The sequence below is a fragment of the Schistocerca gregaria genome, chromosome 2, assembly GCF_023897955.1.
Source record: "Schistocerca gregaria isolate iqSchGreg1 chromosome 2, iqSchGreg1.2, whole genome shotgun sequence".
NCBI classification, from domain to species: Eukaryota; Metazoa; Arthropoda; class Insecta; order Orthoptera; family Acrididae; genus Schistocerca; species Schistocerca gregaria.
Genome location: NC_064921.1, coordinates 539,994,284 through 540,021,138, shown reverse-complemented (window position 1 = coordinate 540,021,138; position 26,855 = coordinate 539,994,284). Strand labels below are relative to the sequence as shown.

The 26,855-nt window shown below is 39.7% G+C and overlaps 1 protein-coding gene across 14 annotated transcripts in view; it reads left to right on the top strand.

The window, feature by feature from the left end:
- LOC126331098 (gamma-tubulin complex component 3-like) overlaps positions 1 to 26,855 on the top strand; it is a 271,857-nt gene that overhangs the window by 23,420 nt on the left and 221,582 nt on the right. For all 14 annotated transcript variants that reach the window (XR_007563253.1, XR_007563254.1, XM_049996444.1 and 11 more), the window contains exon 2: positions 19,070 to 19,251. Coding sequence is in view for 12 of the 14 variants with exons in the window: in XM_049996444.1 (XP_049852401.1) it covers positions 19,070 to 19,251 (182 nt within the window). In the remaining 2 variants the exon portion in view is untranslated. The remainder of the gene's footprint in view (positions 1 to 19,069; positions 19,252 to 26,855) is intronic.

The following is a 26,855-nucleotide window of genomic DNA, read 5'->3' as shown; positions in this document are numbered from 1 at the left end:
TTTGTCGTTGTGGGGCGTCCTTGACGGTGGTCCATATTTTGTTGGAGTGCGCCCTTTTAACTGTTCTCAGGCAGACTTTTGCGCTGCCTGATACGCTCTCTGCGCTTTTATCTGACGACTCTTCCATAGCGGACGTAGTTCTGCGTTCTATTCGGGCAGGGGGATTTTATCGCTTAATGTAACTGTGTGAGTTTTTGTGTTGATTCTGGCCTTTGGCCTACGATTTGTCTGATTTTTCATGTGTTTCTCGGTGGTTGGCTTTTCCCTTTTTGTTTGTATGGTCGGCCAACCACCGTCACACTGTGTGATTTTAGTTCGTCTTGTCTGGTCTTTGTCTACGTTTCTCTTGTTCCGTGTCGTCTGTCTGGTCTTTGTCTACGTTTCCCTTGTTCTGTGTCGTCTGTCTTATCGTCTGTTGATCGTTTTTACTCTCTGTGGGTGTTCTTAGTATTTGGAAAAAGGGACCGATGACCGTAGCAATCTGGTCCCTTTAACCCCCACAAACCAACCAACCAACCAACCGCTATCACAGTTACCAAATAACCCTGTGACGAAACGCGCCGCTCTTCTTTGGATCTTCTCTATCTCCTTTATCAACCTGATCTGGTACGGATCCTACACTGATGAGCAACACTCAAGTATAGGTCGAACGAGTGTTTTGCAAGCCACCTCCTTTGTTGATGGACTACATTTTCTAAGGACTCTCCCAATGAATCTCAACCTGGTACCTGCCTTATGAGCAATTAATTTTATATGATCATTCCACTTCAAATCGTTCCTCACGCATGCTCCCGGATATTTTACAGAAGTAACTGCTACCAGCGTTTGTTCTGCTATCATATAATCATACAATAAAGGATCCTTATTTCTATGTATTCACAATACATTACATTTGTCTATGCTAAGGATCAGTTGCCACTCCCTACATCAAGTGCCTATCCGCTGCAGATCTTCCTGCATTTTGCTACGATTTTCTAATGCTGCAACTTCTCTGTATACTACAGCATCACCCGCAAAAAGCCGCATAGAACTTTCGACACTATCTATTAGGTCATTTACATATTTTGTGAAAAGCAATGGTCCCATAACACTCCCCATGTGGCACACCAGAGGTTACTTTAACGTCTGTAGATGTCTCTCCATTGATAACAACATGCTGTGTTCTGTTTGCTAAAAAGTCTTCAATCCAGCCACACAACTGGTCTGATATTCCGTAGGGTCTTACTTTGTTTATCAGGCGACAGTGTGGAACTGTATCGAATGCCTTCCGGAAGTCAAGGAAAATAGCATCTACGTGGGAGCCTGTATCTAATATTTTCTGGGTCTCATGAACAAATAAAGCGAGTTGGGTCTCACACGGTTGCTGTTTCCGGAATCCATGTTGATTCCTACAGAGTAGATTCTGGGTTTCCAAAAATGACATGATACTCAAGCAAAAAACATGTTCTAAAATTCTACAACAGATCGATGTCAGAGATATAGGTCTAGAGTTTTGCGCATCTGCTCGACGACCCTTCTTGAAGACTGGGACTGCCTGTGCTCTTTTCCAATCATATGGAACCTTCTGTTCCTCTAGAGACTTGCGGCTGTTACAGGGGGGGGGGGGGGGGGGCGGGGCAAGTTCTTTCACTTACTCTGTGTAGAATCGAATTGGTATTCTGTCAGGTCCAGTGGACTTTCCTCTGTTGAGTGATTCCAGTTGCTTTTCTATTCCTTGGACACTTATTTCGACGTCAGCCATTTTTTCGTTTGTGCTATGATTTAGAGAAGGAACTGCAGTGCGATCTTCCTCTGTGAAACAGCTTTGGAAAAAGGTGTTTAGTATTTCAGCTTTACACGTGTCATACTCTGTTTCAATGCCATCATCATCCCGGAGTGTCTGGATATGCTGTTTAGAGCCACTTACTGATTTAACGTAAGACCAGAACTTCCTAGGATTTTCTGTCAAGTCGGTACATAGAATTTTACTTTCAAATTCACTGAACGCTTCACACGTAGCCCTCCTTACGCTAACTTTGACATCGTTTAGTTTCTGTTTGTCTGAGAGGTTTTGGGTGCGTTTAAACTTGGAGTGAAGCTCTGTTTGCTTCCGCAGTAGTTTCCTAACTTTGTTGTTCAACCACGGTGGGTTTTTTGCGTCCCTCATAGTTTTACTCGACACATACCTGTCTAAAATGCATTTTACAATTGCCTTAAACTTTTTCCATAAACACTCAACATTGTCAGTGTCGGAACTGAAATTTTCGTTTTGATCTGTTAGGTAGTCTGAAATCTGCCTTCTATTACTCTTGCTAAACAGATAAACATTCCTCCCTTTTTTAATATTCCTATTAACTTCCATATTCAGGGATGCTGCAACGGCCTTATGATCACTGATTCCCTGTTCTGCACTTACAGAGTCGAAAAGTTCGGGTCTGTTTGTTATCAGTAGGTCCAAGATCTTATGTCCACGAGCCGGTTCTCTGTTTAATTGCTCGAGGTAATTTTCAGATAGAACACTCAGTATAATATCACTCAATGCTCTGTCCCTACCACCCGCCTAAAGATCTGAGTGTCCCAGTCCATATCTGGTAAATTGAAATCTCCACCTAAGACTACAATATGCTGAGAAAATTTATGTGAAATTTGTTCCAAATTTTCTCTCAGTTGTTCTGCCACTAGTGCTGCTGAGCCGGGAGGTCGGTAAAAGGAGCCAATTATTAACCTAGCTTGGTTGTTGAGTGTAACCTCCACCCATAATATTTCACAGGAACTATCCACTTCTACTTCACTACAGGATAATCTACTACTAACAGCGACAAACATGCCACCACCGGTTGCATGCAATCTATCCTTTCTGAACACCGTCTGTGCCTTTGTAAATATTTCGGCTGAATTTATCTCTGGCTTCAGCCAGCTTTCTGTACCTATAACGATTTCAGCTTCGGTGCTTTCTATCAGCGTTGAAGTTCCGGTACTTTACCAATGCAGCTTCGACAGTTGGCAATTACAATAACGATTGCTACTTGGTCCCCGCATGTCCTGACTTTGCCCCGCACCCTTTGGGGCTGTTGCCCTTTCTGTACTTGCCCGAGGCCATCTAACCAAAAAAACCGCCCAGTCCACGCCACACAACCCCTGCTACCCGTGTAGCCGCTTGCTGCGTGTAGTGGACTCCTGACCTATCCAGCAGAACCCGAAACCCCACCACCCTATGGCGCAAGTTGAGGAATCTGCAGCCCCCACACAGTCGCAGAACCGTCTCAGCCTCTGATTCAGACCCTCCACTCGACTCTGTACCAAAGGTCCACAGTCAGTCCTGTCGACGGTGCTGCAGATGGTGAGCTCTGCTTCCATCCCGCTAGCGAGACTGGCAGTCTTCACCAAATCAGATAGCCGCCGGAAGCCTGAGAGGATTTCCTCCGATCCATAGCGACACACATCATTGGTGCAGACATGAGTGACCACCTGCAGATGGGTGCACCCTGTACCCTTCATGGCATTTGGAAGGACCCTTTCCACATCTGGAATGACTCCCCCCGGTATGCACACGGAGTGCATATTGGTTTTCTTCACCTCTCTTGCTGCCATATCCCTAAGGGGCCCCATTACGCGCCTGACATTGGAGCTTCCAACTACCAGTAAGCCCACATTCTGCAACTGCCCGGATCTTGCAGACTGAGGGGGCAACCTCTGGAACAGGACAAGCAGCCATCTCCGGCCGAAGATCAGTATCAGCCGGAGACAGAGCCTGAAACCAGTTCCTCAGACAAACTGGAGAGGCCTTCCGTTCAGCCCTCCGGAATGTCTTTCTCCCCCTACCACACCTCAAGACGACCTCCCACTCTACCACAGGTGAGGGATCAGCCTCAATGTGGGCAGTATCCTGGGCAGCCACAGTCGTAGTCCGATCAGGGGATGCGTGGGACGAGCTAGCCGTCCCCGACAAATCCCCACCCGGACCCCCACAGTGATGCCCATTGGCAACAGCTTCAAGCTGTGTGACCGAAGCCAACACTTCCTGAAGCTGGGAGCGAAGGGATGCCAACTCAGCCTGCATCCGAACACAGCAGTTGCAGTCCCTATCCATGCTAAAAACTGTTGTGCAAAGAACGTCTGAATTAATCTACAGAGAGCACAAACAAATCGACACAAAATTTAAACGGTTATTAAAATACAAGACTGCCTAGTAAATGCAGTAATGCTGCTACTAGCGTACTGCTGACACACTGCTTGGCGGCAGAAGGAGACTACGCGATTTTACACTATTCAGGTACTAAACCGCGATGCTACAACTCTCAAATACTATAATACGCCCGAAATTTATGAATTACACAATGCAAGTACCAAAAATACGCAAATAAATTAAGAATTAAACTATGTAACAAATGAGTGAGCTAGGAGTATACGACTTTCTGCTGGCAGCTGCTTATCCAACGGCGGCAGAGAGCACACTGGCTGTGATCAACCGACACTGGCCGTTCAAAACAAAAACAGAAGACAGACGACTACACGAATTTACACTATCCAGGTACTAAAATGCGATGCTACATTCCCAAGTACTATAATACGCCCGAAATTTATGAATTAAACAATGCAAGTACCGAAAACACGCAAGAAATTAAGAATTAAATTATGTAACAAATGAGTGAGCTAGGAGTATAAGACTTTTTGCCGGCAGCTGCTTATCCAACGGCGTCAAGGTGTCTAGAGGTGGGAGCGTACACCTAAACAATCTGTATTTTATACCTATTTGACACCTTCAGGACCATTCGAGCTGTCCTGCTGGAAGTTCCTTCTAAGGCAGATACTCTATCAGCAATATTCTTGTTGATTAAGAACCCACTCCATTGAGTTTTCCTTCTGGGTCGCCACAAAAGTAAAACAAGTTGCCAGAGTGCAAACGGAGACAGTCTTCCCTTTTTGACGTACTATGCTTAAACCAACAATACTCCAGTTGATTTTTGTAAGCTCTTTCTCGATCTCTTCTAGTCTGTTGTTGCCTATTAGAGAGCGACAGTTATATGTACAGATTTGAAGAGTCTGTATCTTCTTCTCAGCACCTCTTGGTGTTTGGGACACCAAAGTTGCCCCCACCCAGAGATCCGACTGTGGGGCTATTACTCCGGAAAATTTAACATAAATGTCACACATCATAACTCGAAGGTGAGAAGCATGATTGCCACGCTTGCTTCAGAACGGATTGGCGATATAATTTCCAGGCTGCCCCTGACATGGGGTACAGACGCCTTTGGTAGGCTGCTCCACTAGAGTACAGACGTCACCATATTGCTAGTTTTGATCCACCCCGCTTGTAGTATATCACAAAAAACATGTCATTTTGGAAACCCTTGAGTGAACCTATAAAATTGAGGGGGTGGGGCTCTTGAAGTACGACTCTTAATCTTTGGCCACCTGGTCTCTCAATCTTATATTTGGTCTGCCTAAAGGTCTTCATTCTTCAGGTTTCTTCTCTTGGCACTTCTCTCAATATTAATCCCTTCTCTCTTCTCCCCACATCAGTCTCTTTGTCTTGGCTTCTGCAACATCATCTAGTTTGTTATATAACTCCCTATGTTCCCTGTCCTTTCCCACCACTATTCTCCTTCCTCATGATTGTCCAAATATCTTTCAAAGCATTTAATTTTAAAATTTTTATATGTTGCTCACTGTATACTCGTTTCTTTTTGCCCCATGTAGTAATACTGGTCTGATTATAGTTTTATATATCCATATATGACGATAGTATCTGTTCCCGAAAGAACAGTTACCATAGATGACCATGCAGCTTTGCTAGAAATGAAATGATAATTAAATGGACACCCTAGCTGCAAACAGGCATTGATGTACTTCATTAGGGACATGTTGAAAATGTGTGCCCCGACCGAGACTCAAACCCGGGATCTCCTGCTTACATGGCAGACACTCTATCCACCTGAGCCACCGAGGGCACAGAGGATAGCGCGACTTTAGGGACTTATCCCTTGCACGCTCCCCGTGAGACCCACATTCCCAAAATGTCAGTACCACTACATTCGAGTGCACCTAAGAGATGTTTGTCCTGCAGTCGCGCTATCCTCTGTGCCCTCGGTGCCTCAGATGGATAGAGCGTCTGCCATGTAAGCAGGAGATCCCGAGTTCGAGTCTCGGTCGGGGCACACATTTTCAACATGTCCCTAATGAAGTACATCAACGCCTGTTTGCAGCTAGGGTATCCATTTAATAATTATCATTTCATTTATATATCCATATTTTGGTTTCTCTGGAAACAATTTTCGGTGACTAGTTTGTTGAGTGAATGTGACACTCTGGATGTAGCTTTGACCATTCCTTCTCTTTCTTGTATATCATTTATGTCGCTTACTACTGCTCCCAGACATTTAGACTCACCTGTTTTTCAAACACATATTTATCAATCTGCAGAGCTTCACACCTTTTTGTCTTATAATGTCTTTCCAGCCTCATGATTTTTTTCCCTTATCATTTATCTGTAATCCAACTTCCTTTGCTGCTTTAAATAACATTCTTACAGGTATTTTCAAGTCATCCAGATTATCAGTGATTAGTGGTGCATCATCTGCAAAGAGCAGTATGTTCATTGTTATTCCTGTTCTAATTCGCTGTACTGCTTTGCTTGCTGCTTCCAGTGCTTCCTATATTATAATGTTGAATAAGGGGAGTAATATTCCATGTCATAGTGGACCCCTGTTTTTATGACCAAGACCCTGAAATATTCTCCATGCATTTCTACTGTCCCTTTTGAGCTTTTCAGTGGAACATTTACAAGATTTTTTAATCTTCTTTGGTATTCCTAACTTCAGCATTCTCTCACAACTTTTCTGTGTGTATACTATCATTGGCGTGCTTAAACCCAACAAACAGTATTGTAATTGCATTGCTGTATTCACAGTATTCTGACATGGCATCTCTCAGTACATATATGTGGTCAGTAGTGGATCGATTATTTGTAAATTCCACTCATTTCTCATCCATTATCTCTTTTAAATATGGTTCCAAGTATTTTGTGGATAATCTTGAACAATACTTTGTAGGCTTTGCTAATTAATGAGATGGCTCTATAATTCCTGCATTCTTGTTTATCACTTTTTTATGGACTGATACTTGGATCACTTGTGCCCACCACATGTTGGCTATAAGTTTTTGTATTTCTTTCACAGTTGTATCTTCTCTCTTCCTAAGTAGTCCATCTGTTATTCCATCTCTCCCTGGAATTTTGTTTTGTAGTATTTTATTGTATATGTGCTGTCTCTTTCATTATCGGCAATGCAACTAAGGGATCCGAGTTCTGATATTTATGTTGTTCCACCATTTCTGTACTTCCATCTTCAATATTTAGAAGCTCCTCAAAATATTCCTTCCAAACTTCCGTACCTTTTGTTCTTTACAAAACTGTATTGTCACTTTCATCTTTAATGCCATACATCTGTGTTGTATATCCTTTTCAGAAGAACCTAATTGACCTGTAAAAAATTTCTTGCATTCACTGTAGTTGTATCCTTTTCTGCTATTTTAATTAGACTATCTAAATGTTCTCATTATTTCCTTCTGAGCACATTTTTAGTTTTCAGTTCATATGCTTTTTTGTTTTTGTTGCTATCCTTCTGTAGGTGTTTGTCCTTTGCTGCTCTTATTTTTCACTTTTTGCTCATATCCTTATGAGAATTGTGGATTTGTCTTCCTTATTGTCTTTTTCCTTTCACTTCTACTGCTGCTTCTTTCACATTTGTTTTTTATCTTTTCCCACTGACCATCAGTGTCGAGATTGTCTTCCATTGTTAGAACCTCAGATCTGCTTTGAAGCTTACTGACAAATTCCTGTGCCTTGTCATTGTCCTTCAATTTGTTTGTCAGTATTCCATTCTTTTATGCCCTCTCCTCCCCTTGGATTTTATGTATAGCTGTCCATTGACATAATTCTGCTGTGACTAAATAGTGGTCTGCACCTGTCTTGGCCCTGTTAGTGTGACCTATTTCCTCTTTGTTTTGCTACATGTATGTTGCCATGTTTTTAGTATTTGCATACTTAGAGAAAGCTTTTGACAGCGTTGACTGGAATACTCTTTCAAATTCTGAAGGTGGCAGGGATCAAATACAGGGAGCGCAAGGCTATTTACAATTTGTACAGAAACCAGATGGCAGTTATAAGAGTTAAGGGCATGAAAGAGAAGCAGTGGTTGAGAAGGGAGTGAGACAGGGTTGCACCTTATCTCCGATGCTATTCAATCTGTATTTTGAGCAAGCAGTAAAGGAAACAAAAGAAAAAGTTGGAGTAGGAATTACAATCCATGGAGAAGAAATAAAAACTTTGAGGTTTGCCGACGACATTGTAATTCTGAGAGAGACAGCAAAGGACCTGGAAGAGATGTTGAATGGAATGGACAGTGTCTTGAAATGAGGATGTAAGATGAACATCAACAAAAGCAAACTGAGGATAATGTAATGTAGTTGAATTAAATTGGGTAAAGCTGAGAGAATTAGTTTAGGAAATGAGACACTTAAAGTGGTAGATGAGATTTGTTATTTGGAGAGCAAAATAACTGATGATCTCAAAGTACAGAGGATACAAAATGTAGACTGGCAGTGGCAAAGAAAATGTTTCTGAAGAAGAGAAATATCAGAAAGTCGTTTCTGAAAGTATTTGTATGGAGTGTAGCCATTTATGGAAGTGAAACATGGACGATAACTAGTTTAGACAAGAAGAGAATAGAATTTTCGAAATGTGGTGCTACAAAAGAGTGCTGAAGATTAGATGGATAGATCACATAACTAATGAGGAAGTATTGAATTGGATTGGGGAGAAGAGAAAGTTTATGGCACAACTTGATCAGAAGAAGGGATCGGTTGGTAGGACATGTTCTGAGGCATCAAGGGATCACCAACTTAGTATTGGGGGCAGCGTGGAGGGTAAAAATTGTAGAGGGAGACCAAGAGATGAATACACTAAGCAGATTCAGTAGGATGTAGGTTGCAGTAGGTACTGGGAGATGATGAAGCTTGCACAGGACAGAGTTGCATGGAGAGCTGCATCAAACCAGTCTCTGGACTGAAGACTACAACAACAACATGTTGTCAATAGTAGTGGTTGTGCTGTAATTGTAATTTTAATAAACTGTTATTACTTGTCAAACTGTGGCTTCCCATTTATTAACTAGAAAATATTCACAGAACAACAATGGAATTTATTTCTCATAGTTTTAATTCATTATTTTCAGTATGATATTAACATATATTTTATTAATTCCATTTAGGGACAACATACTTCCTTAGCCAACCTGTATTTTATTTTACTGTATCTATATGTATTCTTCCAGTATTTTCTTCTTGATGGATATTATGTTGCCTTGATGGATATTCTGTTGCTCATTTGGATATGATTTTCATGTATCATGTGTCCATAAATTGTAACCCCCAGGAGTTTATAGTTAGTTTTTGGTAGCCAGTGATATTTCGGAAATGAGGGCATAATTTTTGCCCGATCAAATTTAAACTGGACTGTATGATTGTTCCCTGTAAACTCACAGTGGGTGAAAGGTGACAATTTCAGAATTTAGTAGTGTTTGGTACATGGATACCTACATGTTGTAATAGTAAAACTGTCAAACAGCACATTTCTACCTCTAAGCACTTTGATAAATTCAGGTTTGAGGAGTCAAGTGTGTGTAACTGGTCATTAGTCAGGCACCAATTAATTCAGGTTTGAGGAGTCAAGAGTGTGTTGCTGCTCATTAGTCAGGCACCAATTCCCCTATTTTCTGAGACCTATGGACCTAAAGTTTTTTCTGCATCTAGTATCTAGGACACTAAATTGATATAAAATGTAAAAAGTAGGATTTCAAAGCCCTGTCGGGTACTTAGAGAGTTGAATCTCCAATATTTTTTCTGTAATGTTTAAACATCTGGTAGCACTCTTAGGTACAATGAAGAATATCCTAACTACCTTTATTCATTGGTAAAAAATAAAATGAAATCGCCATTTACACTTGCAATTTACATTCAACACCACAGGACACTGGTAAATAAAGACCAAGTGTGTTCCTTGAAAAACTGTTCTTAAAATATTTGTGGTTGACCTGTAGACCACAACTGTAAAGAGATAAGAGCTGAAAAAAGTTTATCAATCATTTTACTCTGTGTATGTTTTGTACTTCACTATTAATGGTCTTTTCAGTGTATGGAATTACAAGTGGCATCTCGGGTTCGCAATAGAGGTGATATATCCTTATTCTGTTACTGTAAATATAAAAGATACTTCAGTGACACATAAGAAAAGGTGCTAGCAGTAATGAGAGACACTACCAACTTTTTAAATAAATACCGGTATATACAAATATAAATATTCTGTAAATAAAAATTTCATAAACAAATTCTAATATAAAGAAGGAAACTGTAATTTCAAAACCCTTCTATCTGGCATATAACTTTGTTTTCCGTGACATCTTGATACAAAAGCATAATGAGTTCACTTAAAGAAAAGAGAGGTGATTTTTTCATAGCATTTATTGTCAAACTTGTACAGCCAAGCACTGTGTCTTCATAATGATACAGCCACCTTTCATATACCATTAAAGAAGGAAACCCAAAGAGCATCATTCCTACTGTTTCATGAAAGGAATTGTGATTCAGCAACAGGCATTCAGTTAATCTCATCCTCTTTAAATTCTTGTGTTGCCTTGGTAATGTGTCCTGTGTACCTTTACTATTGTAATTGAAAGCTACATACTGCCCAACTTGCAGCTGTTTTATAAAGCTTTTTCATGAACTTACGTTTGCATCTGTTAGAAATCTCTTCATTAGAAACGTGTTGGTAGCAGTAACTAGAAATGTACGGTATGATCATGTTCCTGGAAATCTCTTCACTGTACTGTAACTGTGTTTTAAGAGAACTTCATATGATTTGATCTGTGAAGAAAAGAACATCTTAACGTCAGCACATCAGCACAACCATTTTAACAATGTAACTGAGTGCCTTATACAGAAATATACAATTCAACTCGCAGTCAACGGATTCAACTTTTATCACTTGCTCTACCATAGTGGAGCACTGTCAGAGTAGCATCTACTAGTGGCATGACAGATCACATGGTATGTGTAGGAAGAAAAGTTAAAGAGAGTAGTGATGTAATTGCTACTCTGGAACACAGAAGTGGTCAAAAGATGTTACCTGAAATTGTGAAACAAGATGTAATGACATTTTACCAAAATGATAATTTTTCCATACTTTGTGCAAGGAAGAAAAGATTATTTCTGCCTTGGCAAATAACTGGCAGATTCACATGAAGAAAAGTCTTATTTTAGTTAACCTGGAAGAGTTGTACACAAAATACAAGATGTTAACATGTTCTTTGTTTCTTTGCCTTTAGGCCAAATTGTGTGAAAGTTTTTCAACAAACAGGTACAGTACAATAAGGACAGTTCCGGAAGATTGTCAAATCCTGTATTTCCAGTCATTGCTACTGACGCCTTTCTAATGAAGAGACTTCAGACATACATAAATGGGAGCACTGTTGCTGTGAACGCTCATGAATATGCTTTGTGGGAAAGCTGTAAGTCAGGCAGAATTTAGCTTTCAAATACGACGAAATCTGTACGTGGGACACATTTCCCAGGCATCACATGAATTTAAAGATGTTGAGATTAACTGAATGGCTATTGTTGAATTAAAATTCCTTTCATGACCCAATAGGAATGATGCTGTTTGGATTATCTTCTCCAATGTTATATGTAAAGTGGATGTCTCATCATTATAAAGACACAGTGCGTAGTTGTGTGAATTAGACAATAAAGACCATGAAAAAACCGTATCTCTCACCTGAATTTGTTTTTGAAACTGTTCTTCGCAGAATTTTTATGTCTGTATATACTGGTATTGTCTCTCATTATTGCTAACACCTTTTCTTATGTTTCACTGTAGTATCTTTTTAATTTACAGTAAGAGAATAAGGGTATATCACCTCATTTGTGAACCCAAGATGTTACGTGTAATTCCTTAAACTGGAAAGACAGTTAACAGTGAAATACAGCATACACACTGAGAAAAAAAATTCATAAAATTTTTGAGCTCTAGTCTCTTTACAGGACTATCACAAATATCTGAGGAACTGTTTTTCAAGGCACATGGTGTTTATTTACCAGTGCTCTTTAGTGTTGAATGTGGATGGCATGTGTATGTGGCATTTTTGTTTTATTCTTTGTTGATGAATGAGTTTAGTTTTTAAAACTTATAAATATTTAGCATGTAGCCATATTTACAAATTAATTTGTGATGGGAAATGACTCATTCCACGTTTTTGATTAGATTAGATTATTCTCATTGGTCTGGAACAAGTCAGAAAGCATAACATTAAAAAACTCAAACATCTGAATGAAATACTCACTTTCCTAATCATTTGTCAGGAGATTGTCAAAATATGTAAATATATTACAGTAAATTGGAACTACTATTATCTACAGAATTAACACACTGTCAGACTGAAACACAGTTATGAACTTTTAATAAATTTATTATACACACGATACCTAGTCTTGGACTGTTGTAACCAAATGCTGTCAAAACTGAAATCTATGTACTGAGCTGTTGATTGACAACACAGTGAAACCTCTACTTTGTTTTTGTGTGGTCTACACTAAAAAAAGGCAAAATTGAGGAAAACACAACAACATATTTTAAAGACTTTTTTGTTCAAAACTGACCTGACACAGTTGTATCACCTACATACACTCCTCGTGTATATACTTTGAACTGCACACACCACCAATTGTCAGCAGTGGTAGAGGGCATGAAGTGAAACTGTAGCACCTGAAATTTCTTTCAAATTTATATTTTACACAGTGTACAAAAATTCACTGAGCTGAGTGTTAATAAGCTTGTAACGTCAGTTACGGAAGTAAAGTCATTTTTTCACATCTCTGTTTTTCTCATTTAGCATTTAATTATGCTGAGTACATGAAGTACGGACCGCAAGAAAAGCATTAGACAGTAACAGCAATGATGACAGAGTATGTCATCAAGCAGATGTCTGCATTTATCCTTGTTATTTAACAATTTAGCTGCTGTGATGTTTTTAGTTAATTCAAGATGTTCATCAACTTCCCCCCCCCCCCCTTTTTTTTTGTGAGAACAAAGGATGATCTCTCAAAAACGTGTCTCTTGAACATAAAATTTGTGGTCATAGTATGCTGGAAAACAGCTCGATTACCTTGTGACCAGATATCAATTTCAGTTTTTTGACGTGTTTTTACTTGCTGTTACGCATCTGTGATTTTTTAAAAACTGATGAAGTTCATTACCACAAATTAAAGTATAAATATTGTCTTGTACATTTAATGTTCTTCACTTGGACAGATTTTATACAAAGTATTGGAGAGGATTGTGATTTTTAATCATATATGCCAATTGCGTGTCTGTGTGTGGGGGGGGGGGGGTGTTATGAATTTAAAATTTTCCAGAATTCTGTGTTTTCCTCAATTTTGCAATATTTTTTTTTTTTTTTTTTTTTTTTTTTTTTTTTTTTTTTTTTTTTAGTGTAGACAACAGAAAAACATAAAGTAGAGGTTTCACTGTGTTGTCAATCAATAGCTCAGTACATAGATTTCAGTTTTGACAGCATTTGGTTACAAAAGTCAAGATCAGGTATCTTGTGTATGATAAATTTATCAAAAGTTCATAATTGTGTTTCAGTCTGACAGTTTATTAATTCTGTAGATAATAGGAGTTCAAATTCACTGTAATATATTCACATATTTTGACAATCTCCTGACAAATGATTAGGGAAGTGAGTATTTCATTCAGATGTTTGAGTTTTTTAATGTTATGCTTTCTGACTTGTTCCAGACCAATGAGAATAATCTAATTTTTGGGTTTATGAAACAAAAACAGAATCTAATCTAATTGAAGATGTGGAATGAGTCATTTCCCATCACAAATTAATTTGTAACTATGGCTACATGCAGAATATTTATAAGTTTTAAAAAATAAACAGTTGTGAGTTAGTAATTCCTACCCACCACCTTCTACACATTATAACAACAGAAATGCTTCTATGGAATAGGAGGAGTTGTTAAGGGGAATTTATTTTTAGTTTGTTTTTTAATTTTACTTTTTTGTCTGCCAGACATTTTATACCACTGAGTATGTGATCAAAAATAGTTGTTGCAGCATTGTGAGGCCCTTTTTATGCTAAAAGACAACACTAATGTGTAGCAGTGAATGTTATTTTTTCTTTTGGTGTTGTTATTATTCCTATCATTGATCTTCAGATCTGCAGTCATATAGTTAAACAAACTTCATGAAGAAATAAGTATGTTGTTGTTGTTGTTGTGGGCTTCAGTCAAAGGACTGTTTTGATGCAGCTCTCCATGCTACTCTATCCTGTGCAAGCTTCTTCATTTCCGAATAACTACTGTACCTACATCCTTCTGAATCAGCTTAGAGTGTTCATCTCTTGGCCCCCCTCTATGATTTTTACCCTCCATGCCTCCCTCCAATATGAAATTGGTGATCCCTTCATGCCCAAGAGTGTGTCCTACCAACTGATCCCTTCATCTGGTCAAGTTGTGCCACAGATTCCTATTCTCTCCAATTCTGTTAAATAATTCCTCATTAGTAATGTGATCTACCCATCTAATCTTCAGCATTCTTCTGTAGCACCACATTTCGAAAGCTTCTATTGTCTTCTTGTACAAATAAGTTATCGTCCATGTTTCACTTCCACAGATGGGTACACTCTATACAAATATTTTCAGAAAAGACTTCCTGAGAGTTAAATCTATACTAGATGTTAAAGTTTCACTTCTTCAGAAATGTTTTCCTTGTCACTCCCAGTCTACATTTTATATCCTTCCTGCTTAGACAGTCATCAGCAATTTTGCTTCCCACATAGCAAAACTCATTTACTACTTTAATTGTCTCATGTCCTAATCTAATTCCCTCAGCATCACCTGATTCATTTTGACTACATTCCATTATCCTAATTTTGCTTTTGTTGATGTTCATCTTATATCCTCATTTCAAGACACTGTCCATTCCGTTCCACTGCTCTTCCAGGCCTTTGCTGTCTCTCACAGAATTACAATGTCATAGGCAAATCTCAGTGTTTATTTCTTCTCCATAGCTTTTGATTCCTATTCCAATTTTTTTCTTTTGTTTCCTTTATTGCTTGGTCAAAATACAGATAGAATAACATCAGGGATAGATTACAACCCTGTCTCACTCTCTTCTCAACCACTGCTTCCCTTTCGTGTTCCTCAACGACCGTCTGGTTTCTGTATAAATTGTAAATAGTCTTCCCCTCCCTGTGTTTCACCGCTACCGCCTTCGGAATTTGAAAGAGTATTCCAGTCAACATTGTCAAATGTGTTCTCTAAGTTTACAAATGCTGGAGATGTAGGTTTGCCTTTTGTTAACCTATCTTTTAAGATAAGTTATAGGCTCAGTATTGCCTCACGTGGTCCAACTTTTCTATGGAAACGAAACTGATCTTCTTTGAGGTCAGCTTCTCCCAGTTTTTCCATTTGTCTGTAAAGAATTAGTGCTAGTATTTTGTAACTGTAACTTGTTAAACTGATAGCTTGCTAATTTCCACACCGGTCGACACCTGCTTTCTTTGGGACTGGAATTATTATATTCTTTTTGAAGAGTGAGAATATCGCCTGTCTCATACATCTTATTTACCAGATGGAAGAGTTTTGTCATGGCTGGCTCTATCAGTAGTTCTAATGGAATGTTGTCTACTCGTGGGGCCTTGTTTTGACTCAGGTCTTTCAGTGCTCTGTCAAACTCTTCACACAGTATCATATCTCCCATTTCATTTTCATCTACATCCTCTTCCATTTCCATAATATTGCCCTTACGTACATTGCCCTTGTATAGACCATCTGTATACTTCTTCACCTTTCTGCTTTCCCTTCTTTGCTTGGTACTGGTTTTCCTTCAGAGCTCTTGATATTCGTACAGGTGGTTCTCTTTTCTCCAAAGGTCTCTTCAATTTCTGTAGACAGTATCTATCTTACACCTAATGATACATGCTTCTACCCCGGTGCATTTGTCCTCTATCCATCCCCACTCAGCCATTTTGTACTTCTTGTCGATCTCATTTTTGAGATGTTTGTATTACTTTTTGCCTGCTTCATTTACTGCATTTTCATATTTTCTCCTTTCATCAATTAAATTCAGTGTTTCTTCTGTTACCCAAGGATTTCTACCAGCCCTCATCTTTTTACCTACTTGATCCTCTACTGTCTTCGCTATTGCATCTCTCAAAGCTACCCATTCTTGTTCTACTGTATCTCTTTCCTCTGTTCTTGTCAATTGTTCCCTAATGCTCTCTCTGAAACTCTCTGCAGCCTCTTATTCTTTCAGTTTATCCAGGTCCCATCGCCTTGAATTGCTACCTTTTTGCAGTTTCTTCAGTTTTAGTCTACAGTTCATGACCAATAAATTGTGGTCAGAGTCTACATCTGCCCCTGAAAATGTCTTGCAATTTAAAACCTGGTTCCTAAATCTCTTGTCTTACTATTATATAATCTATCTGAAACCTTCCAGTGTCTCCAAGCCTCTTCCATGTATACAGCCTTCTGTCATGGTTCTTAAACCAAGTGTTACTATGTTTATGTTATACTCTGTGCAAAATTCTTACAGGCTGCCTCCTCTATCATTCCTTACCCCCCAGTCCATATTCACCTACTACTTTTCCTTCTCTTCCTTTTCTTTCTGTCGAATTCCAGTCCCCGATGACTGAAATTTTCATCTCCCTCAACTATCTGAATAATTTCTTTTATTGCATAATACATCTCTTCAAGGTCTTCATCATCTGTGCAGCTAGTTGGCATATAAACTTGGTACTACTGTGGTAAGCATGGACTTTGTGTCTGTCTTGGCTACAACAATGCGCTCACTATGCTGTTCATAGTAGCTTATCAGTGTTCCTATTTTTTATTCATTATTAAATCTACTCCTGCATTACCTTATTATTTGATTTTGTATTTATAACCCTGTATTCACCTAACCAGAAACCTTGTTCCTTGTGCCACATAACTTCACCAACCTCCACTATATCTGCCTTTAACCTGTCCATTTCCCTTTTTAAATTTTCTGACGTACGTGCCCAATTAAGGGATCTGACATTCCATGCACTGATCCATAGAATGCCAGTTTTGTTTCTGCTGATAAAAACATCCTCCTGACTAATCTCCACATGGAGATCCAAATGAGGGACTATTTTACCTTTGGAATATTTTACCCAAGAGGACACCATCATCATTTAACCATACAGTAAAGCTGCATGTCCTTGGGAAAAATTACAGCTGTAGTTTCGCCTTGCTTTCAGCCATTCCCAGTACCAGTACACCAAGGCCCTTCTGGTTGGTGTTACAAGGCCAGATCAGTCATTCAACTGTTGTCCCTGCAGCTACTGAAAAGGCTGCTGCACCTCTTCAGGATCCACACGTTTGTCTGGCCTCTCAACAGATATTCCTCTGTTGTGGTTGCACCTATGGTACGGCTATCAACTAAGGCATGCAAGCCTCCTCACCAATGGCAGGTTTCATGGTTCTTGGGAGTAAGGGAATAAATATACTTTAAAGATGATGTCAGAATGCTCAGTTCCTTAAAGAGAAGTCTACAGGGTACCCTCAGCTACACACTGTGTGGTGGTGTGCAGAGTATGTATCTAGATGTTAATTCTTACAAAACATTTTTGGGCAATGGAGACTCCTTTTCCTTAAAGATTGGTTTCCATGTGATATTATTGAATGACAATATGCAAGATATGTAAAGATAATGACTTGTCCCTACCAAGATTTGCAATGATTCTAAGTGCAAATGTGGCTGACCTAAGTAATTTAAGCAGTTTAAAAATGTGCCTTTTCCAGTTAAATTTCTCGTCACTATGGACATTTAAAAATTTTGAAATAAGTGCTGTAGCACCTCTAGATGTGCAGAACTGAGTATGTTGTGTCCTTTTAAAACTGAGAGTGAGACCATTTGCAGAAAAACCAGTCATTAATACTTTTAAGAACATTGTTTACTATTTCTTCTGTTGCTCTGTCTATGCTTGGTTACAACACTAGTGTCATCCACAAAAATAACTAATTCTGTTTATTGTATATTAGATGGGATGTCATTTAGATTGAGCCTTTGGAACCCCAAACAATTTCTCCTCATTCAGAAGAATCACCCCTGATTGTGTTTGTTGAATTACTAAAATATGACATTATCAATTGGTTACCTGTACCATCAGTTCCATAATGCTTCAGTTTAGCCAGGAGAATATTGTGTGTTTCACAATCAAGGGCCTTAGATAGGTCACAGAAAATACCAACCAGGGGGTATTTTGTTATTTAACGCTTATAAAATTTGGCAAGTGGATGTGTAAATGGCATTGTCAGAAGAGCAAACATCAATTTACTGAGGATATTATTATTGCTTAGGTAGTATTTTAGAATACATAACCTCTGCAAAATTTTGGAAAATTTTCTCAGTAGTGAAACAGGTTGGTAGTTATTGGCATCTCTCCATATCAAATAGAGTAGTAGCTCCTAACCTTTTCTCATTTCCTGTTTGCACTGGGTTCTAAAATAAATACAAGGACCAACTAATAAAATTTTATGCTATCATCATCATAATCATCATCATCATTATTATTATTTATATTATTTATTTATTTATATATTTATTTGTAAATTGTGTAGTCTTTGTTGTTGAGTGTGGTAGTAATATTAGATTCTCACTGCTAAGTGGCTTTCATTAGTTATTAGACAATTTATAAGGTTCTCCTTCTTAAACTTGCATATTATGTATAATTTTTATTCCTATTTATTAAAAAAAGGGACAAGCAAACCATAGCTCATTGTTAAGCATAGCAGGGAGTGACATATGTTTTTTCTGATATTATTGTCTGTGACATGCTGTAGGATTTCAGTGAAATTGTTATTCAAAGTATTAAATTATTGCAGAGTCTGTAAGAAATATCATTGAAGATAAAAATCATTCTTATTTTAAAGTACAGCATATTCAGAATTTTTTCCAGGTCATGCACACTAATTTGACATTTTTGTTTATTTTTGTTCCCAGATGAAGTGTTCCGACTGTTTCAAAAGCAATTACAAAAGCTTAGACAAGGATGTAGCTATGATTCACTGGATGAAGCTGATGAGTTCAGCATAGCAGAGGAAGTAAAAAATAAAATTGCAAGTAGTCATGGAGAGAGAGAAGCAAACCGTTTCTCTGGTATTTACCGGCATCTTCGAGGATGTGTAAGTAACAGTTCATAATATGTCACTTTTGTGATTCATTTCCCCTAACTGTTCCCAGACCTGAGAATTGATGTACAATCGTTATTTCTATATTTCAGAATTTGAATTATACCAATCTGTTTATTTTGGTTCTTCCAAATTTTTTAAAAGTATGCATATTTTCATTTCCCCATTTTTCTTGCTCCTTGTTGCTGTGACCACATGACAGTAAAAGCAAGAAAATAAATTTGCAGCATTAGCTATTCATCACACTTCCAACTGATGCGGTATAGTCGAAACATAATGCATGCAGTGAAATTGATATAAAGAGGAAGCAGAACTTTGATAATTTTCTTCCCTGGCTAAATTTAATTTTTTTTATTTTTAATGTAGGGAAACTAAAAAAAACACCAGAAGATTAAGCCAGGGTAATCACTTGCTGTTGTGACCAACTTTAGTTATTGAGTCACAACAAAAATGTTAAAGTGGACTTGTGTGAATGGTGTGGTGATATAGTTTTCTTCAACTAAGAGAAGCACAGAATTTACAAAGTTTCCCAGGCAAACAGAAAAGAACTATATCCAGTGCCAGTACTTGGCAGACATGCAATGCTCATAAGTAACATTATTTTGAGCCCTTGTGCAGGAACCAGGAAAAAAGAAATGGGTGCTTTTATGACCTAAGAACTCTTACCTTTGAGAAAAGTTATTTATTGACAGTTGTGATTTGTTTGGTAAACCTTGAATACTCGGAGAAATTTATTTTACCTAGAAAAATCAAGTAGGCTTAAGTTACAGAGATAGTATATTATTTTGTTACATACGCCTTGTGAGATACTAGTTCAAAGAACAATGTGTTGTGGATTCTTCACATTGGGAAGATGTAGTAGTGCATTGAGTAGTCATAGTGTCCATTGCTTGGCTGCAACTGCCTTTAGTGGGAGTCTTCATTTTTGTGTCCAGGTACATTTAGCTTTGGTTGATTGATGGTAGTGTGAGGTGTATGTTAGGAGCTAGTACTTCGATTATGTGTTTGTTGAGAAGCAACCACCTTTTTGTTTCAACACATCTTTGTAAAATGTTATTTGTAATTGTTCCTGATTATTTCCAATTCCAGTCTCATACAGTATATTCAAAGGAGTATCAACATGAAAAACTTTATATTCTGATTATCCTGGTGGTGCACATGGTTGCAGAATTCCAGTGACACACAAAGGACAATTCTGTACACGTAACAAGGAGTAGCGTGAAAATACATCTAGAGTTTACCAGCACTCCACAAATATACGCTTAACTCATATTTCTCAATTTGTTGTCACTTGATGTGAAACTGTTCTAAATATTTCAGCATGAAAGTCCATTTGGTTTCTACACAGTGCCCTGACCATAATTTTGGTAAATGTTATGGAATAATTTGTGAAGCTTGAAAGATGAACAATTCTGAATCAGAAATGTTCAAAACAGTGACATTTATTCACAGTAAGAGTAAAGTTTGTTTACTTAGATTTCAGAACTCAGAAGAAACTGAAACTGGAGAAAACCAAGGTGACAATTCAATCAGTTTGAAGGAAAGTTTAAAGCAACACATCAAGAACTGATCTAAAAACTATACATACAATTTTTGGTTACTTGTTGACAAAAGCTGCAGGTTGTCTTGCTCTCTGTTTGTTTGAAGCTAATTCTGATTTCAGTAAGAACTGATTCAATAAACCTCTTCCAATTTTCGCGGAAAAGAATTGACTTTGCGCTTCCATAGCCGATGTTTGAATGTGTGAATTCCTTGAACTTAACTGCGTGCTTATGAATAATTGGATTCCAAGACTTACCAAGCGGGAAAGCGCCGGCAGACAGGCACATGAACAAAACACACAAACACACACACAGAATTACGAGCTTTCGCAACTGGCAGTTGCTTCGTCAGGAAAGAGGGAAGGAGAGGGAAAAATGAAAGGATGTGGGTTTTAAGGGAGAGGGTAAGGAGTCATTCCAATCCCGGGAGCGGAAAGACTTCCCTTAGGGGAAAAAAAAAGGACAGGTGTACACTCGCGCACACACACACACACACACACACACATATCCATCCGCATATACACAGACACAAGCAGACATATTTAAAGGCCTTTAAATATGTCTGCTTGTGTCTGTGTATGTGCGGATGGATATGTGTGTGTGTGCGCGAGTGTACACCTGTCCTTTTTTTCCCCTAAGGGAAGTCTTTCCGCTCCCGGGATTGGAATGACTCCTTACCCTCTCCCTTAAAACCCACATCCTTTCGTCTTTCCCTCTCCTTCCTGAAGAAGCAACCATCGGTTGCGAAAGCTAGTAATTCTGTGTGTGTGTTTGTGTGTTTTGTTCGTGTGCCTGTCTGCCGGCGCTTTCCCCCTTGGTAAGTCTTGGAATCTTTGTTTTTAATATATTTTTCCCATGTGGAAGTTTCTTTCTATTATATATAACTCTGCTAAAGGATTTGTAACCTAAATATTGTTTTTCGAACAGTAATAAAATATACCAGTGTCGAATACAGGGTGAAGACATGAAAAAAAAAGTTATAATTACAATTTGTTTTCCCGGAGGGGTACACCCACTGATACCATCCCCGAGCTGCCACCCCACACCATGCCTGGGTGGTGGGAGACAACTTCCAAATCTTTAGCGGAAAACCTTGTTGTTTATTTTTTTTTTTTTTTTTTTTTTTTTTTTTTTTTTTTTTTTTGCAAATTACGATTCTACAGCAAAATCTACATACATTTTGTCTGAAATATTTTCTTTATTTCACCACAGATGGGAGGAAAAGAAATGGATTCACAATCATAATTTACAACATGCTACTCAATGATCCTGAATACCTAATGGCACGTGGAATCCCAACTCCATGATGTGAAGCTATTCATAACTTCTAATTGGAAAGCCCATGTGCAATGTTTTATTTCTTCGGCATATGGAAGAGGGGACTACTTGACGTGCACTGTGGCTGTGTAATGAACTAAGGCATATCATAACTGCGACTGGAGCTCACACTTCGTAAAGTGTGCAGACATAGGATAGATAGCGGCTCTAAACGTTACTATACTTGTGCAGTGTTTATTACCTGCACACCTACCTGCGATTTGGAGAACAGATGTGCAAGTGGATGATGAATGTTGCAAACACAGAAGAAATAATAGAAATTATCCTGATTGACGCAGAATGTAGGAGAAATGTTGAGGCTGCTATTGCCTTGTATGCCAAGTGTTTCCCAGGGAAAGTTTACTCTTGCTCATTCTTTTACAAGGTTGTGAATGCCTTTATATCAGAAGCTAATGCAGCAGTGCCTCGCAATCAAAGGACAAGAACCCGGCAATTACACCGTAGATAGTATTGTCACAATACTGCATCATCATAAGTATCATCCATACCATGTGACACTGCATCAAGAACTTCGTGGTTTCGAATTCCATAACCAGGTGGTATTTTGTGAATGGGCATATCAACAAATGCAAATGACGCCTGTGTTCTTTGCCAAGGTACTATTTTCCAATGAGTCTACATTCACAAACCATGATAGTGTTAATTGGCATAACATGCATTACTGGAGTGTAGACAATGCTCACTGGTTACGGCAAGTTGACCATTGACATCCATGGCCAGTCAACATAAGGTGTGGCATCATGAGGAACAAACTCATTGGTCTGGATTTCGTTGACAGTACACTGAATGGATGCAAATATTGAAAACATTTGGAACAGGAACTACTAGTAATACTGTTGGATGTTGTACTTCACGTTTGACAAAATATGTGGTTTCAGCATGGCGGTTGCCCAGCACATTAAGAAATTGTAGCACGGGAGGTATTTGACCATGTTTACACTAGTTGGTGGATCGGCAGAGGTGATCATATTAATTGACCTGCTAGGTCGCTAGATTTGACATTTCTAGATTACTTACTATGGGGATATTCACAAGATAAGGTCTAACAGCAAGTGCCAACAGGCCGTGAAGATGTGGTTGACCACATCAGAAACTCCTGTACTGACATTTCCGCAAATATGCTTCAGACTTTTGCACGGTCATTTAAAAAGTGGATCACTAAGTGTATTGAAGTTGGCGATACTACATTGTAACACTTACTCGAATTGGAAAAGGACAGCAGCGTTCATCTCGAGCCATGGCCACAGTGGCATGTCGAGCAGCCCGCTCTTCCATATGTTGGAGGAATACAACATTGTGAATGGGGTTTCCAATTAGAAGTTATGAAGTATTGTCCAACTCCGCACCATGGAGGTGGGGTCCCATGTGCCATTGGGCATTTGGGGGCCATTGACTAGCTTGTTGTAAATTACAATTGCTTACCAATTTCTGTTCCTCCAATTACAGCATCATCTGTGGCGAAACGAAGAAAATACTTCAGAATAAATGTATATAGATTTTGCTGTAGAACCGTAATTTGCAATAAAAAAAAATGAGAGTTCCCATTGGAGATTTCAAAGTTGCCATCTAGCCGCATGATGGAGTGGCGGGTTGAGTGTGCTGTCATTGGATGTTCCCCTCAGGGACAAACAAATTGGAATTATAACTTTTTTTCATCTGATGATGTGTAGTTTTTGAGATATTTCAATATCTTCAGTTAAAATGAACATCCTGTATATCTTGTTTCTGTGTTAGTTGGCCTTTTTAATTTGCAATGTTGAGTGATAGTATAGGAAATCTTGGGCACACACTCAATTAAAATTCAAGGAATTTTAGTGTTTCTGTTTGGAAGAACACAAAAATTGAAGGGAACTATTTCGATGGAATAAAATTAGTCAGTAGGCAGATCCTATGTTTGATTCATATAGCGTTAGAAGAGTTAGTATTGTGAATACAAAAACCCAAAGCTGTGTCTCTGAAAATTTCAGTGTAGCACCATATATTTTTTATAGAGAGAATACCTTCAGAGAAATAGAATAAAGCTCTTTTGGTACATTTTCATTGTGGGGAAAAAGATAAATATTAATTTTAGGCATTGGGTCAGTTGCTTTGGGAGACTGGAAACTCCAGTGAAGCATACGTTAATACTTTTAGTTCTGGGCAGTTAAGGTGTAATTCATCTGGCAGATAGTATGCTTTCTCATAGTTTTCTGAATTTTGTGTAGCAGGTTCAGCTGGACAGAATATAAGCCTGTTTATAGCACTAGAAAAGTGGGTTCTTTTTTCTACAAATCCCTGTAAAGAAACCTAGTTACGTTAATGATTTTTTTTCCTTACACGGAAATGAAAATGCTAAATTTACTGAGCAAGAACCAACTTGTTTTGCCACCTTTTTTTTTATTAAGGAAACTACAGTAAACCACCAACAGTAACACAGTTTTCAAAAGAAAAATGAGTAAGGATCTCTTGTGCGGATCAAGCAAATAACAACTACTTCCTATAATCTGAGTTCTCTCCCGACTCTATACCTGTACAACTATTCCACATTGAAGTCGGCTGTTGGCAGCTGGTAGATAGCCTAACACGACAGAAGCGACGTCTCACAATTGTTGTGGAAGAAAGGATGGTTGTGGTTGCACATCGCTGGACCAGCCGATCTTCTCCACATTCGGCAAGTCGATAACTGCCTGCTGAATGGCTGGGTGCTGGATTATCTAGACCTGGGCGGAAGGATATTTCTGGGTCTATTTGCACACACTTGATTACCAGGAAATAATTTGTTGATTGTTGCGCCTCCTTCTTCTGCTGCTGGTTGATGCCCTCTGATGGACGTTGGCTCTACCTACATGTTTGTTGTCAATTGTGGTACTTGGTTCCAGACGCTCTTGCGTCGGCCAGACTTCGCAACAGAGTCAGTAACCCACATCAGTGGTTTCTCTGCGGAGTTACCGCTGCAGTAGATGTCTGTGGTGACTGAGGCAGTCCTCCCTCCCACCCCTCCCAGGGGAGAGGCAAAGGCACATGTCAATGTTGGTCCCAGGTTCTGCTGGTGGAACGGGACCATAGGTGGTGGTGTAGGTGCCAGTGATGGGGAGGGGGTCTCATCGAAATCCATAGCTGAGGACCCGCCCATGGAGACTCTGCGAAAGCCTGTAGCGACGGCTGCATTGACAGCAGCTGGGGCGGCGGCAGCTGCAAATGGACATTCCATGAGCCTCCAGCCTCCCAGAAGACCCCAGACCGAAGGCGCGGCACCAGAGACAATGGCAGTGCTGGGCTCTGCCCACAACAGTGCCATAGGTGGTTGAAATTCTTCCAACAGAGGGAACCATCGTTGAGGATGACGGTCGCTGTGGTGCGGCAGAGAAGCATGGAGATTTTGGTGGGAACTCAGCGAGGCCAACCCTTGGGAAACACCAGTGCCCAGACTGGATCTTGCGGAGAGAATCACAGCCACAGTTAGACAGGAGCAACCGGACGAGATGAAGCAGGGTCCGTGCGGTATCTCCGCCAGAGAGGACCCTTCAGGACCAAAGGAACAATAAGTAGATGGGAAGAGGTAATGCTGACACAGTTTGGCCATCTGCAATTTAAACATGCGAACAATCCTTTTAGCCAAAGCATTGGATGTGGTATGGAATGGCACTGTATGGAGTAACTGGATGGTCGACGTAGCACAGAAGGAAGTAAACTCTGCCGATGTCAGCTGTGGACCGTTGTGCATTACAATTGTCTCCAATAGACCCTTGATGGTGAAAATATGAGGGAGATGAATGGTGCGAGCGGCAGTCATCAAGGAGATGTGTGCGACATACAGAAAACCATTGGCGGCATCCACCAAAATGAGCCAGTAGGCCCCTAGGATTGGACCTGCAAAATCCAGATGGGGCGAGGACCATGGGGCAAGGGTCGTAGGCCACAGAAGCAGGCATTATGGTGGCGTCGACTTCTGATGCTGGCTGGAGGCGCAAGAACCCATCATGTGGGTGATGTAACCTTTCATTCCCCGCCAATAGACATGTTGGTGGGCGAGGCGCGCTTTGTCAGGACAATACCCCAGTGCTCGACGTGTACGAGCATGAAGACCCTCTGAAGGAGGGGGGACAGTATCACAACACACCAACAATCAGTGTTGCCTAAGAGAACAACCACCCCGTAGCGGATCACAAAGTTGTTCCGATGAGTTCAGAAGCCCCAACCTCTAGGTTGAATGCTGATGATCGGAGGGCCACCCAAGTTGAACGTGGTGCAAAATCGTCCAGAGAACTTGGTCCAAGGGCATGTGCCGTACGATGAGCCGGGCGTCCATTGGCAACGCAGCAATGGTGGAAGAATCCTCGGCATCCAGATGAAAACGAGCAACTGGATCAGCACTGACACCAGAATCCGCCTCTACAGGAAGTCGAAAAAGATTGACATTGGCATGGAGGCCTGTGGCGCAGTAATGGATGTCCTAGGTGTACCCTGCAAGGAACAATGCCCAGCACTGCAGGCAGCGATGCAGCAGCGCGGTATCAGGGTAGGGATGGCGGATGTGGTGCCAAACATGGAACCAAGGGCTTGCAAAGGCTTGTGGTCCATGTAGAGCGTGAACCGGCAACCGTAGATGAAGTCGTGGAACTTCTTGAATCAAAAGACGAAGGCTAAGTCCTCCTTTCCGATGTGGCTATAGCTGTGCTGTGCATGTGATAAGGTTTTTGAGGCGAAAGTTCTGGGTGCTCGACACCAACATCAATATGA